The sequence below is a fragment of the Notamacropus eugenii genome, chromosome X (assembly GCF_028372415.1).
Source record: "Notamacropus eugenii isolate mMacEug1 chromosome X, mMacEug1.pri_v2, whole genome shotgun sequence".
NCBI classification, from domain to species: Eukaryota; Metazoa; Chordata; class Mammalia; order Diprotodontia; family Macropodidae; genus Notamacropus; species Notamacropus eugenii.
The window spans coordinates 52,671,389-52,685,180 of record NC_092879.1 but is presented as its reverse complement, the minus strand read 5'-3'; the positions used below and the strand labels follow the sequence as shown (position 1 = coordinate 52,685,180).

General features: G+C 44.1%; 1 protein-coding gene across 10 annotated transcripts in view; it reads left to right on the top strand.

The window, feature by feature from the left end:
• The window catches only part of ENOX2 (ecto-NOX disulfide-thiol exchanger 2), a 364,798-nt gene extending 352,895 nt beyond the window's left edge, over positions 1-11,903 (top strand). For all 10 annotated transcript variants that reach the window (XM_072626223.1, XM_072626225.1, XM_072626224.1 and 7 more), the window contains 2 exons: positions 6,033-6,118; positions 10,281-11,903. In XM_072626223.1, coding sequence (XP_072482324.1) covers positions 6,033-6,118; positions 10,281-10,412 — 218 coding nt within the window. In that variant the 3' untranslated portion in view covers positions 10,413-11,903. The remainder of the gene's footprint in view (positions 1-6,032; positions 6,119-10,280) is intronic.
• The last annotated feature ends 1,889 nt before the right edge of the window (positions 11,904-13,792 follow it).

Here is a 13,792-nt window from a genome sequence, read left to right as displayed (position 1 = left end):
TCAGCCCTACCCCTCCATAGGCCACTTCCCATTCCATCATACCCTCTGGAACCTTGCTTGACTGGTAACAAACTTCATTGTGCTAATTAAAACCTGGTTGTCTCTCCAGAAGACGTTCTGTCTCAGATCTCATTCTCTCGCACAGGGAGCTTTCTCTTATGCTCATCCCAAACATACTGAGCCTGGAGGAGTGAGTGGCAATCTTGGCTCTTTTTGCCCCACTGCCACTTGCAGACCCTCCCTTCACTACCATCACTCTGCTGCCCATTGTTCTTGGAGGTTCACACCAACCAGTTAAGTTAGACTGCCCACGTCCTTATCACAGTTAGCCTCCAGCCCCCCAGAAGCTAAGACCAAGAGTTCAGTCTTCCACCTATACCTTGACCCCTGCCCTCATATTTGGGGACTTGAGTATACATGTCAGTGTCCCATTTGGCCAACGTTGGCTCCCTTGGCCCACATCTTCACTCCACCTCAGCCACCTGTGACTGTGCTGCCTCTGTGAGCCAGAACCCTAAGATTCCTCTCCTTGATCATGGCCCCCTGCTGTTACATTCCTCCTTTCGCCTCACTCCTCCTAAAGCTGTTCTTTGACCATAATGTGACCTCATGTGTTTTTACTGTCCATCACCGTTCCTCTGGCCTCACTTTCCTCATTTCACAGTTTTGCCCCAGGATAGTTCACCTGTGCACTAGTCTCTAGTCCTGAAGCCCTTGCCCTCTTGTTCCTTTGCCAAGCATGCTTTGGCAGACGCTGATCCTGGGTCATCTCCACATCTGCTTTCTCTGTCCACATTCATGAGCTGTTGGAAAAAGCCCCATAACCTCGCAGATGTGACTCCCTGCAAATGCACTCTCAGATCTTGGCTGGGCCCTCCCTCACTGCCCTTCACAGAAATCCTTTCATTCCTCCTCAGGTGGCAGCTCTCTGTTGCACTCTCCATGGTCGCTGTTCCAAACTTTTTGTCCTCAATCCCCCTATGACACCACCAGCTCCTCCTTTCCTCTTAGTAAAGGACCTGAATCCCTACTTTACTGAGCAGAGACTTTTCATTCATGAGCTATTTCTACCCTCCTCCATACTTCAAAATCTGACTCTGTCACCCCCCATTCTCTCCACAGAGGTGCCTGACCTTGCCAAACTTCTCTGCTTTTGCTCTGGATCCCAACCCTTCCCACCTCCTCTCAGAGCTGGGGTGGGGGGGGTCGGGGTTCCAGCATTTTCTCTTTTTCTCTCATCTTCAATCCTCCTTTCTGCAGGGGCTCCTTACCTGTCATATATAAACATGGCCACATCTCACATTACTACATTATAACTTCTCCATTACGAAAAGCCTTTACTTGGTTCTGACATCCCCTCAAACTATTAGCCCATATCTCTTCTCCCTTTAACCCAGCAAAGGGTTGCCTATGTTCATTGTCTCCCTTTTTTCCCCTCCCGATCTTCCATGTACCTTCTATCTTCTGGCCTCCAGCCCCATTACTTAACTGGAGACAGCTTTTCCCAAAGTTAACTGCTAAAACGGATCACCTTTTCTGATTCCTCATCTTACTTTGACATTATTTCATCTTTTGGAACTGTCAACTCCCCCCTCTTCACACCTCCCTTGGTTTTTGGGCCCATCTAAGCACTCCTCATCCTGCTTTCATCATTATCTAGCTCCCATGCTCTAAGCACAGACATCTCCCAAGACTCTTTCTTACCTTTGCCAGCTGCCCTCTAGATACCTCTGCTTGGATGTCCCACCAGCATCAGAAATTCGGCCTATCTAATATAGGACTTTTTCTATATCTCCCCTTCATTTCTGTGGAAAACACCACCATCCTTCAGGTCACCCAAGTCTGCAACCTCAGTCATCCTTGCCATTTCCTTCTCCCTTACTTCCCATTTGCCACGTCTTGATGATTTTACCTCCATAACATGTCTCACACACATTTCTCTCCACTTATGCTCAGGCCCTCTTCACTTCTCACCTGGATTGCAACAACGTCCTCTTACTTGGTCTCTCTTCCTCTTTGAATCCATCTTCCCCACAGCTGCCAAATTGATATTCCCAAGACACAAGTCTGACCTTGTCATCCTTTTACTCAAAACTGTCCCTGTTATCTCTAGGATAAAACACAAGTGGATGTTGAAAGCCCTTCCCAATCTGTCTTCCTCCACTCATTCTAGTCTTACTGCATATCATGCCCCCTCTCAAACCCTGGTGTCTAACCAGATTGACCTGCCAGCTCCTCTCCAACAGTTAAGTGCCATTTTCCATCTCCTGCCTTTGCCTTTTCCTTGGCTGTTGTCCGTGCTTGGCATGAACTTTACCCTCATCCAACTCTAAGACCATCAGCTTCCCTCAGAGTCTCAACTCAGTTGCTGTCTCCTATATGAAGCTTTTCCTCACCCCCCCCCCACTACTCTCCTTAGTTATTAGTGCTCCTTCTTGAAACAACTTTGCATTCACTTATCTCCATGCATGTTCCATCACCTCCATGTTATATCTTATGATATCACCCCCCCCCCCAATAGTATGTATGTACCTTAAAGGCAAGAACTATTTCACAGGGCTTTGTACGGAGTAGGAATTTAAATATTGAATTGAACTTCCAGTGTCCTCCACACAGAGTAATTACTGAACACCTTTGAAATGATGCGTGGTCTACCATGTTAGTGGTAGAAAAAACACTGAGGTACTCAGGACCTGGGCTCCAATATCTTCTGTCCAAATGTAAGAACCAGTTGGTCTCTGAGGACCCTTCAAGGTCTAGATCCTCAGAATTTAAGGTGGCTGAACGTGGAATCATGAGACTTGCGTTCAGTCACAGTGTCTCTGAGCCTCAGTTCCCCTTGTCTATAAAATGGGGATAATAGCTCTTGCACTACCTACCTCACAGAGATGCTGTGTAGTTGTAAGGGAACATAGAAAGGAATTCTCAGTGAGCTGGAAGGAATCTAAGATCATCTGCTCAGAGTCCAGAGTGGGGGAGGGGGCTGATACGCAGAGGTCCTGACTCCTAGCCCACTCCCCTCTCCATTACATTCGATGTACCTGCATCATTTGGTTAAGGAATGTTTCACTCCGATGATGCTCAGACACCTTCAGAGAAATAGCTGCAAGTGTCATTCTCGACAGTTTTGAGGAAGGAAGTAACTTATTTCAGTTTCCTAGTTCTCCAGCCCATTGGCAGAAGGAAGAGCTGGTTTAGAGAGAAACCTGTGAAGAGTCATCCTGGAAAGGATTCCTGCAAGGGATTTTTTTAAACAGAAGACAGTCTCAGGCTGATTAAAGAAGTGGGTGCTATTTGCTGGCTAGGCCTCAGGCTGGGCACGCATGGCTGAGCAACATCTTCTCCCTGTTTGGTCCCTTGCTGACCACTAGAAGTACTCCTCATTTGAAATAGCCTCTCTTTTTTTTCTAAATAGTATTTTAATTTTTTCCAATTATACATAAAGACAATTTTTAACATTCATTTTTTTAAAAAATTTTGAGTTCCAAATTTTTCTCCTTCTCCTCTCTTCCTACAATGGTAAACAATCCAATTATATATGTATAATCATTGATATAGGTTACATATGTATAATCATGTAAAACACAGAATAGCCTGTCTGACAAAATCACAGGCTCATAGATTTGAGTTATAAGCGCTCTTGGAGGCCTCATAGTCCAACCTCCCTCCTTTTACAGATGAGAATACTCAAGGACTTGGCTAACATCATACAACTAGTGAGTGGGTTTGAACTGAGATCCTCTGACTCCAGAGCCAGTCCTCTTTCCATGCTGCCACTGTTAATCCTGTTATGAGAGCAGTTATCAAGCATACACTTGGCATCAGGCATTGTGCTAAGTGCTGGGGTTACAAATGCAGACAAAAGAGTGAAGGGCTGAGCCAGGTTTGAAGGGAGTGTGGCCATCATGAATACTTCCCCAGATGGCAGTTTCAGGGAGGAACTCACCCGTTGGAGGAAAAGGCTGTAGGGGTGGAGCCTCACCAGTGTGAAGGCTACAGAACCAATGGAGGAGGAGGAGCAGGAGGAAGAGAAGTAGTTGGAGGAATTCCTTTGGGAACAGGGACTAGACCTGAAATTTCATTGGCATAGAGTTCTACAGGTGAGAAAACCCCCTCTACCAATTCAGAGATTGAACTTGCTCTGTAACCTGGGGTCATATCCAAAGGCCTGGCACATAGATTTTGAGCAGGAGCTAGCTTAACCCTGTATTTCTACAGAGGGGAGCTGAAATGACTTGCCCACAGTCAGTCCCATGGTCTTGTCCCATGTGTCAGATACTAATCAACAGAGCTGGGATTCAAAGCCAGGAAAATAGCTGCAGATCTAGCTTGGTCAGGGTCAGAAGCAGAACTTGAAGAGTCTTCCTGGTTACCATACCACTTGTCCAGCCACATTAAGTACCTTGAGTATTTGCTAGGTGCATCAAGTGCATCAAGAGTGTAAGCCTTGAAATGTTGAGTACTTCCAAATCAGTCTATATCTCATGTAAATTCCTAGCCATACACTTCTCAATGATGCAGTTATTGCTATGACAGAAAAAAAGGAACAACAAACATAGGAATGGAGATGTATGCTGGGAAATTGAGAACTGGGAAGCTGTTATTTAGTTCAATTCATCAAATCATGATTAAGTGCCATGTTCAGAGCACCAGGATGGGCATTGGGACAGAGACAAAATTTAGTTAAGATGTCTTCCCTCCGGAAGCATCATTGTTAAGTTCAAGGAATCTCTCTCTCTCTCTCTCTCTCACACACACACACACACACACACACACACACACACACACACATACACATACACACAAACAAAAACAAAACAAAAAACACTATAATAACACGATTGCTCATTGTGAATACGTTTGAGAGGAATGAAACAAAGAACTTGGTTTGGTTTGGGGGAGGGATGCGTTTTGTGGACTAGATAAAACCCTTAGACTGAACTCAGTTCCTGACCCAGCTGATCCAAGGACAATCTCATGGCATGTATTAATTACCAGATGTTCAGGAAAGGAAGAAAAAAGTCAGGTATTGAGCTCCTTGTGCCAGTTATCTGACTGATGCAATGTTGGAGGGGTGGGTCGTCAGAGTACTATAACAGGCATCATAGAGGCTAAAATAACCTGGACAATATGCTCCTGAAGTTGGCCCAGAGCCATGCTATAAGCATGCTAATCTTTGAAGAGATAGAGTGCATTCAACACAGAACTCCCCATCACTGTTGGTGTTGGCAGAGAACACAATCATTTGCTCATGCTCAAAGTAGTACCTGCACAATCTCCCCTAGAGAAGAACTAATAAGCCAATCAGGTGGAGAAGGAATTTATACCCCACAGAGCCATCACTAGCTGTTTCTGTGCCTAGGGCAAGTCACACCAGATATACCCTGAAATCAACTTTGTACGTCAGGATACAAAAATAATGTAAGACAAATTCAGTTGTAAGTGGGAGGAGGAATTAGTTACATTAGTAGCTCACAGATGGGTGTTATTAGCAATGCATACCATCTGGTAGTTTCTTATTTTCATCAATTATTCTTTGTAACTAGGTGTTGAGCTCAGTTATTTCTATACTCCTAAAGGAGTACATTGCTGTCAACATGTAAATATCACAGATTTCAAAATGTACACAATCATTCGAAATCACCAGCCTACATTTTTGTTGTCTCTCAGTTTTGTTGCCCTAGGGCAAAGCCCCAGTCACCCCACTTTGGTTAGTTCTTTAATACTGCAAAAGAAGATATTATGCAAAGCCCTTAAGGATGGAGACCAGACTCTAAAGAATGTAGATGAATTGTGAAAATTGCTTTGAATATGAATTCATGACAAAATCTTAGCACTCATATCATTTTTAATATGCTGAGTGGTGGGGAGATGGCTCCAAAAATGTCAACTTTCTATTTGAATCATTGAGATTGGTCTAGACTTGTGATATAGGAACTCTCAGTGTGGAAATGTCTTCCAAAAATGCTGAGTTATAACTTGGAAATGTAGAAGGTATTTCAAGGTTAACTCCTATGGTTTTTTCTCTTTAGGTATAATATCCACATTTCTTCATGTGCACCCATTTGGAGCAAGCATTGAATACATTTGCTCTTATCTACAGCGTCTTGATACCAAGGTATTTATGGGAGGGGAGGAAACTTGGATGGTGAGAGGAGGCTATGTTAGATTCTTTCTAAACATACTGTCAGTGAAAAAGCCCTTTATATGTAATGAAATGATCTGTTTTATCTTCTGTGATTCTCTCTATCTCTTATTTGGTCATGACCTCTGCTCTCCATAGATCCCAAAGGTAATTTCTTCCTTGCTCCTGTAATTTGTTTATGAGGTTATAAGGTTACCTTTTATCTCTATGTCATGTAGCCAGTCACTGCTTAACCTCATATATTATGTCAGGTGTTAATCTAAGCCTAATTTCTGCCAGATCGAGCAGCTAGGTGGTGCTGCAGTGGATAGAGCACCAGGCCTGGAGGCAAGAAAATCTGAGTTCAAATTCAACCTCAGATACTTACTAGATGGGTGACCCTGGGCAAGTTACTTCACCCTGTTTGGGTCAGTTTCCTCATCTGCAAATAAGCTGGAGAAGGAAATGACAAACCACTCCAATATCTTTACCAAGAAATCCCCAAATAGGGTCACAGAGTTGGATACAACTGGGAAACGATTAAACAATTTCTGCCAGACTGCTTTCCAATTTTCTCAGCAGCTTTTAATCAGCTATCAAGTCCGTACCCCAGGAGTAGCTGCAGTCTTTGGATTTATGGAACACTAAATGCGCAGAACCAGGAAAGCAATCTAGACAATAACAATGTTGCAAAAACAAATTTGCAAACCTTGTGAACTCTAATCAGTGCAACGACCAGCCGTGATTCCAGAGAACCAGTGATCAAAAATGTCTCCCCCTCCTGCCAGGGAGGTGACAGCTCAAGATGCAGAAGGAGGCATGCATTTGGGGACATGGCCAATGTGGGAAGCAGTTTTGCTTGACTAGGCATATTTGTTACAAATGTTGTTTCTTTTTTTTGTTTTTTATTCCCTGGGAGGTAGGGTGAGGTGGGAGGCAGAAGAAACAAATTCTTGTTTAGCTCCAAGAATCACCAGATTGTCAGGGTCCTACAACCTCTGGCATAGGTGTGCCTGAGAAGGGCTCAGAAGGTGGAGTTAAGGATACAACTGTCCCTGACCTTGTGCCATAGTCATCTTTGCCCAAATCCTTTAGTGTTTTCCATGCCTAAGTTGTCAGGTAGTTTGCAGCACAGTCCAAGACACAAGATACCTGTAGCAATACATCTTGCCTGAGGTTCCCCAGACAAACAAGAAAAGCTCCATAATCAGCCAGACTCCCCAGAGACGCACTTGTCTGGGACTAGGAGATTTCACTTGGATCTCTTGTTCTCTTTGCTGTCAACATATAAATCTCTGCTCCAGCAGTATTATAAACTAACCCAAACCCATTCTCCGAGGCCTGCTCATTCCTTGTTTTTCCTGCTGCCTATGGGCAGGCTCAGAGTAGGAGCCATTGGTAGCCCCACAAGTCAGCTATCTTGCCCTCCTGACTCTTGGAGCTCCAGTCAGGTTTCCTCTCTTGCTGTAGTAAGAATGACAGCCATAGAGCTCAGTATACAGAGAACTGGGTTTGGAATCAGGAATACTCAAGTTCATGCTAGCTGTGTGACCCTGGATAAGTCACTGAACTTTTGTCTTCCTCGATTTCCTCAATTGTAAACTAAAGGGGCTCCATGCCCTCTTAATTCTCTTCCAGCTCTAAAGTTGTGATCATATACATAACTGCAATGCAGAACTTCTCCTATGCCATTAATATTAGAGGTAGTGAGCTCTGGTGGAAAAAAAAGCAGCCTCCAAGTCACATGACTTGGCCCTGACACCCATGTAAGCATGAGCACATTGACACTTCCTCTTTTGGAGCCTCAGTTTCCTTCCCTGTGAAATGGCAACCATAACTGCCCTGCCAGTGGAGGCACAGGTTAAATATGAAATAGCCAATCAGCATGTGACCGAGGGCCAGCACTGGCTATGGGTTAGACAGACTGCCTCCAAATAATCAACAGTGCTCATCTCATGATTAGGTTAAGAGACACATGATGTAGGGGTCTTAGTGAGGGGAATGACCTGGATTTGGAGTCAGAAAACTTGAGTTCAAATTTTATACCTCCTAGATACTAGTAACCATTGGGGCCTTAAGAAGCCTTTTTCCCCCACTCCAGGCCTCACTTTCCATCCCTGTCAAAAGAGGGGGTAGGGCCATTGGAGGCAACTTGGATTTAAATCCTGCTTCTGACACTTGCTAGCCATGTAACCTTGGGTAAATCATTTCATCATTCCCAGCCTCAGTGTCCTCTTTTGTAAGACCAGGGAGTTGGACTCAGTGGCCTCTAGCTCTAGGGCTAGAATCATATGACATCTAAGGATTCTCCCTCTCTGGCCCAGAACGATCATCTGGGCAAAATTCCTGTGTGTCTATTGGGAGGATGAACCTGTGACTTCATTGGGCTAGGGAACTCTCAGTTGAGGAAAGTCCCTCCACCAATGTAAGTTGGAATCTTCCCTGCAACTTCAAGGGGTGCTTAGAGCACTGAAGTGAAGTGACTTAAGTTGCATAGAGTAGGTTCTTAGTGTTTCTTGATTGGTTGGTTGAGTAACACTTGTCCAGGTCACACAGCGCAAACACGTCAGAGGCATAATTTGAACCTAGGTCCTCCTGACTTCAAAGTTTCTACCCATGTACCTAGAGCAAAGAGAAATGTTACTTTTTCCAATAACTCACAGGAATCATAGGTTTAGAACTGGAAGGGACCCTGAAAGTCATCTAGCACAACTCCCTTACTTTACAAATAGGTAAACTAAGGCCTAGGAGGGTGAAATGTCTTGCCCAAGGTCATACAGGTATGAGCAGCAGATCTTCTGACTCCCAGTTGAAGCCTCTTTCAGTTCAGTTCAGTGGAAAGGGGGCCTTGTGGTCGATGCTCCTGCGGTTTGTGGATCCCTGCTAGCCACTACCCAGAAATAGCAGTGGCAGAAGTGAGTCCCACAGAGTCTGTCAGTCCTACTGTCATCTTCACTTTGATCCATTTCTGTCACTCTATTCGCCATATGGTCCAGGTGGAGTTAGGGTCTCTTCATTTCTTTTTTTCCCTTTGCTTTCTTTTTAAAAAAAGGTTTTTCTTTTTTATTATGAACTTAACAAAACATCAATCAACATGAGGATTTCAATATACAAATAAAGAACCCCTCCAAAAAAAGATGATAGACAAAACTACAAACTTTTGTTACATAGTTGGGGGGAGGGGGGTGGTTTACACATATATGAAATTTAACATGGTAGTAACCAATCTGCCTGACTTGCCCCTTTTCAAACCTCCTTCTGTATTCTCCTCTGGGTAGTTCTTTTCTTTTTTGCATCTCTATCACTACTCACCAATTCACCTTCCAAAAAACCCCTCTTCTTAACAAATAATTATACTCAAGCACAAAAAAAATCAACTCGTTGGGCATTTCTGAAAATGAATGTTTTATTTTGTACCAGTAGTCAATCACTTTGGCCAAGAGGTGGGAGATTTCGTTTCAGCATTAGCCTTTTGAAATTCTGATCTCTCCATTTCTTCCTTGGTATTTGAAGTGCCTAGTCAATATGGGCCAATATTTCAGGGGCAGGGGAAGTAGTTTCTGGTTTAGTTTTCTTTGCAGAAATCAGTAGGCCTCACTGTGTTGCCTGTGTACCTCCCCCATCCTGGAATTGTATTTGCAAAGAGCAAAGCATCTCAGAAATGCCCCTAGCCTGCCCACTTTGTACCTTTTTTTATACTTAGTGACACTCTCTTTTCAGTTCCTCAAGTGCCAAGTTTATTCGTGGTTGCCATCTCCTCTTCTCTCTTTGCTACTAAAATCTCTTTTCAGATTTCCATTCAATGTCAGGTGTAAATGGCCAGTAATGGCTTAAAGTACTATTGGCATTTTAACAAGGCTTAGAACCAGAGTGCAGAAATTGGAGCACTCTGAGTGTAAGGAAAATCTTTGCAGTCATGGGTACTGGTCAGAAGTAGAATGGGCCTCCCATCACCAGAGGACTCTGGGAATCTGGTTCCATTTTGATTGGGCCTATTATTGGGGGAGTTTTTGTTCAGGTTTGAACTGGATGGTCCATGAGGTCCTCTCCAATTTGGAGATGGCTGGGATCCTGAAAGGCCAGTAATGGTAGCAGTGAACTTTATTGACCTAGGAGCGCAGAGCTGGCTCCCATGATGCTATTTTCTTGCCCATAGATTTGCACCAGCGAAGTGGAAACTCTCATGAGCCGCCTGCAGTGCACCTTTAAGCAGGAGATGACTGGAGTTGGAGCCAGCCTGGAGAAAAGATGGAAATTCTGTGGCTTTGATGGTCTCAAGATGACCTAATCTCCTTCCTTTTTACTACCCAAGATCCCAGAAGGAAACAGTTACCTAAGCCTGGGAATTGATAAAAAAAAAATCGATCTATGTGTTGTTTTCATTGGTTTCTGTTTGTTTTTTTGTGGTAGAATTCGCTTTAGCCTTGTAAATTCCCTTATGGAATCTATTGTAACAAGAGTGGATTATAGATAGCACAGCACCTTCTGCTAAAGGCCCTTGACAGACAGGCTCCAACCTTGAGTGTGACCATTTCTCTCCTTTGGTGAGTTGGTTGGTTGGTTGGCTTTTTTTTTAATGAAAACTTTCAGATGCTCAAAAAAATTACACCTAGGCATCTACTGTATCTATACTACTGTTGTCAAGCCTTGACATTTTCTTTTTTTTGAGCACACTGTTACTGGAAATGTTTTGACAATTTGTATGTAATGTGTTTTTCCAAAATCTCTTATCCTATAAACATTTCTCCTATCCCAAGGAGCCACTGGTCGAACTTCTGATACCCTCAGTAATGTTGCAGGAGGCAGGCCAGCCTATACTCAGGCACCGGCAAGGGCACACACACACACACACACACACACACACACACACACACACACACACACACACACAAACGTGTTTGGGAGAGATGCTCAACCTTGCCCATCTTTTGAAGACAGATCACGGTTCATGAGTTTCTCTGGGCTTTTTGTTTGTTTTTTTGTTTCAGAACATTCATGAGCCAGAAGTTGACGCATTTTCCAAAGTGGTTCTTTCTTCTTATTTAGAAGGTAGCTTATTTCAGAATTTACAAGTAAAACTAAATTTTTTTTAAAAAGGTCCAATGTATTGGCATCAACAGCAGCCTCGTCTGGCTGACATGTTTACAGAGTCTTCAGCATCATTTTGTAAATAATTTGCTTCTAAAGGTGGGCGTATTTCATTTTCTACAAACTAGACAAAAAACCGACTACACCAGTAATGGGATTTATTTTCATATTCTCTCTGCTCCAGCCTTTCACAGAATCAGTAAGCCCTTTCCTCCTGCCATCAGTGTACCAATCAAGAGCTCACCCACTGCTGTAAATATTCTGTTTACTTCTTGTTGAATGTTTCCAAAGAGATGCTCTGAGTATCACTAGCTCATTGTACTTTCACAAAAGAAGAACCAGGGCTTACTCAGTACTGAGGGGGCAGCTCATGCCCCTGAAACAGGGCCCTCCAGGCTGCCAAGACCTCCTGCAGTTTACATTTGAGGGTCTGGTTCAGAAGTTCTGCTCAGTTGTTTAATGGAGACAGGTTGGGGCTAAACATCCGGAGACAAATTGGTCTGGCCTCTTGTGTGGTGCTTTTTTTTTTTTCAAATCAAGCATCCCCGCCCTTTATTACTGGCTTAAAATAGTGTGTTTGTGTCTGCAAAGAACATGAGGAGTATTTCAGGAGAATACCTTGTAAACGAGATGTCAGTACTGTTTCCAGTTGTATTTTTCAAATAATAAAATAAAAAATTTTTATGCCATCTTTTGGTGTCATGTCTGAACTCATTGGTGCCATACAGATAGAGGGTCCCACATTCCATTTCTAGCCTGTCGGGTGTGTTGTAGATCTTAACTATCCGATACTCTGGACACTGAAAGTAAGGCTTCTCCCTCAGGTGCCCTTCTGGGCTATTAAAGCAGTGGCAAAATAAGTAATATGAATAGCCTGCCTCTAGAGAAGGGTAGAGAGAGGCCACAACCTTCTGTTTGATCCAGTGCTCACTCCCAGTGAGTCCTACTGGGCTCAATCTCTGGCCTCCTTCAGGAAGGGGAGAGATGCTTTCCACTTAATGATTAATATAAATATACTCATACCTGCTCATACCTTACTCATCCCACTGTTTCTGAAGTCTTAAATTCAACATGTTCTAATCTGAATTCCTTTCTTTTCCCCAAACCCTCCCCACTTCTAAACTTCCCTATTACTGTCAAAGGCAATATTGGGATGCCACCCCAAGTACCCACATCCTCCCAGTCCCTCAGGCTCTCAACCTAGGAGTCTTGCTGGATCAGGCTCACAATCAGAGTCTGGAAGCTGGATTCAAACCCAGTTCTTCCTGATCCCAAGTCCACCCCTTCCCCCACTATACCACAGCAAAAAGATTCTTTTTCCCATGAGTCCATGAATTCTGTGAATCCCAGATCTTGGAGTGAGGCCAGAAAAAGCAGCTTCAGAGAGCTCTAAGGCCACACCGCAAATCGTGTGGGCTTTTCTGGAAAATGACTGTGCTTCAGATCCACCATCCAATGCCCCCACCAGGGGTTAGTAATGTTTGGGGGCACAAATTTAGAGATAGTTTTATGGGAGGTTTGCTACCTCCAAATATCTGAAAAGCTGTGTTCTTCTTGGCCCCTGAAGGACAGCCCTAGGATTCCCAGAAAGAAGGCATGGGGAGTCAGACGACAGTGAACAAGCATTTGTTTGGCTCTTACCATGTGCCAGGCACCATGGTGAGCACTGGAGACACAAAAAAGGCAACAGAAGGAGCTTCCGGTCTAATAACGGAGATGGCACGCAAACAACCCTGTACAAACAAGCTACAGCCAGGCTAAACGGGAGGTGATCACAGAGGGAAACTAAGAGACAGAGGTAAGAAAGGAGAGCATTGCAGGCATGGGGACAGCCAGCGTTGGGACAGGGAGTGTCATGTTAAAGGAACAAGGCCGATGTTGCCAGAGGAGGTGGGGAGGAGTGAAGTGTAAGAAAACTAGAAGGATGAGAAGGGCCAGGATGTGAAGGCCTTTGGATGCCAGAAGATTTTATATTTGATCCTGAAGGCAGCAGGAAGTCACTGGAGTTGACTGAACAGGGGGTGATGTGGTCAGACCCACCCTTTAGGAAGAGCAGTTTGACAGCTGAGGAACACGGACTGGAGTGGGGAGAGCCTCGGACTAGGCAGAGTCACCAGGAGACTGACCTGAGCCTGACATAAGGAAGAATTCCCGAACCCAGATAAGTGACAGAAATGCAGAGCTGCCACTCCAAAATTCTGACCTGGAAGCCCAAGAAGGAGAAAAGTTGGGCAGGAAGCTGAGAGTGAGAAAGGGCTTGGAGACTGTTGCGGAGATTACAAAGCAAAGTATGGCACCCCAACAGTACTCTCTGCAAAGAGCCAGCAGTCCATTTTTGAACCTGACTTCTGCCTAAGCCAGCTGCCTGGAGTCAGGAAAACAGGAGTTCAAATCCAGTCTCATTTACATCCTAGCCATGTGACCCTGGGCAAGTCACTTTACCTCTGTCTGCCTAAGTTTCCTCAACTGTAAAATGGAAATCATAATAACACCTTCCTCCCAATAGTGTTGTGCAGATAAATAAGATAATTGTAAAGTGCTTATTGTCTGATATTCCCTCCCTTCTTCCCTCCTTCCTTC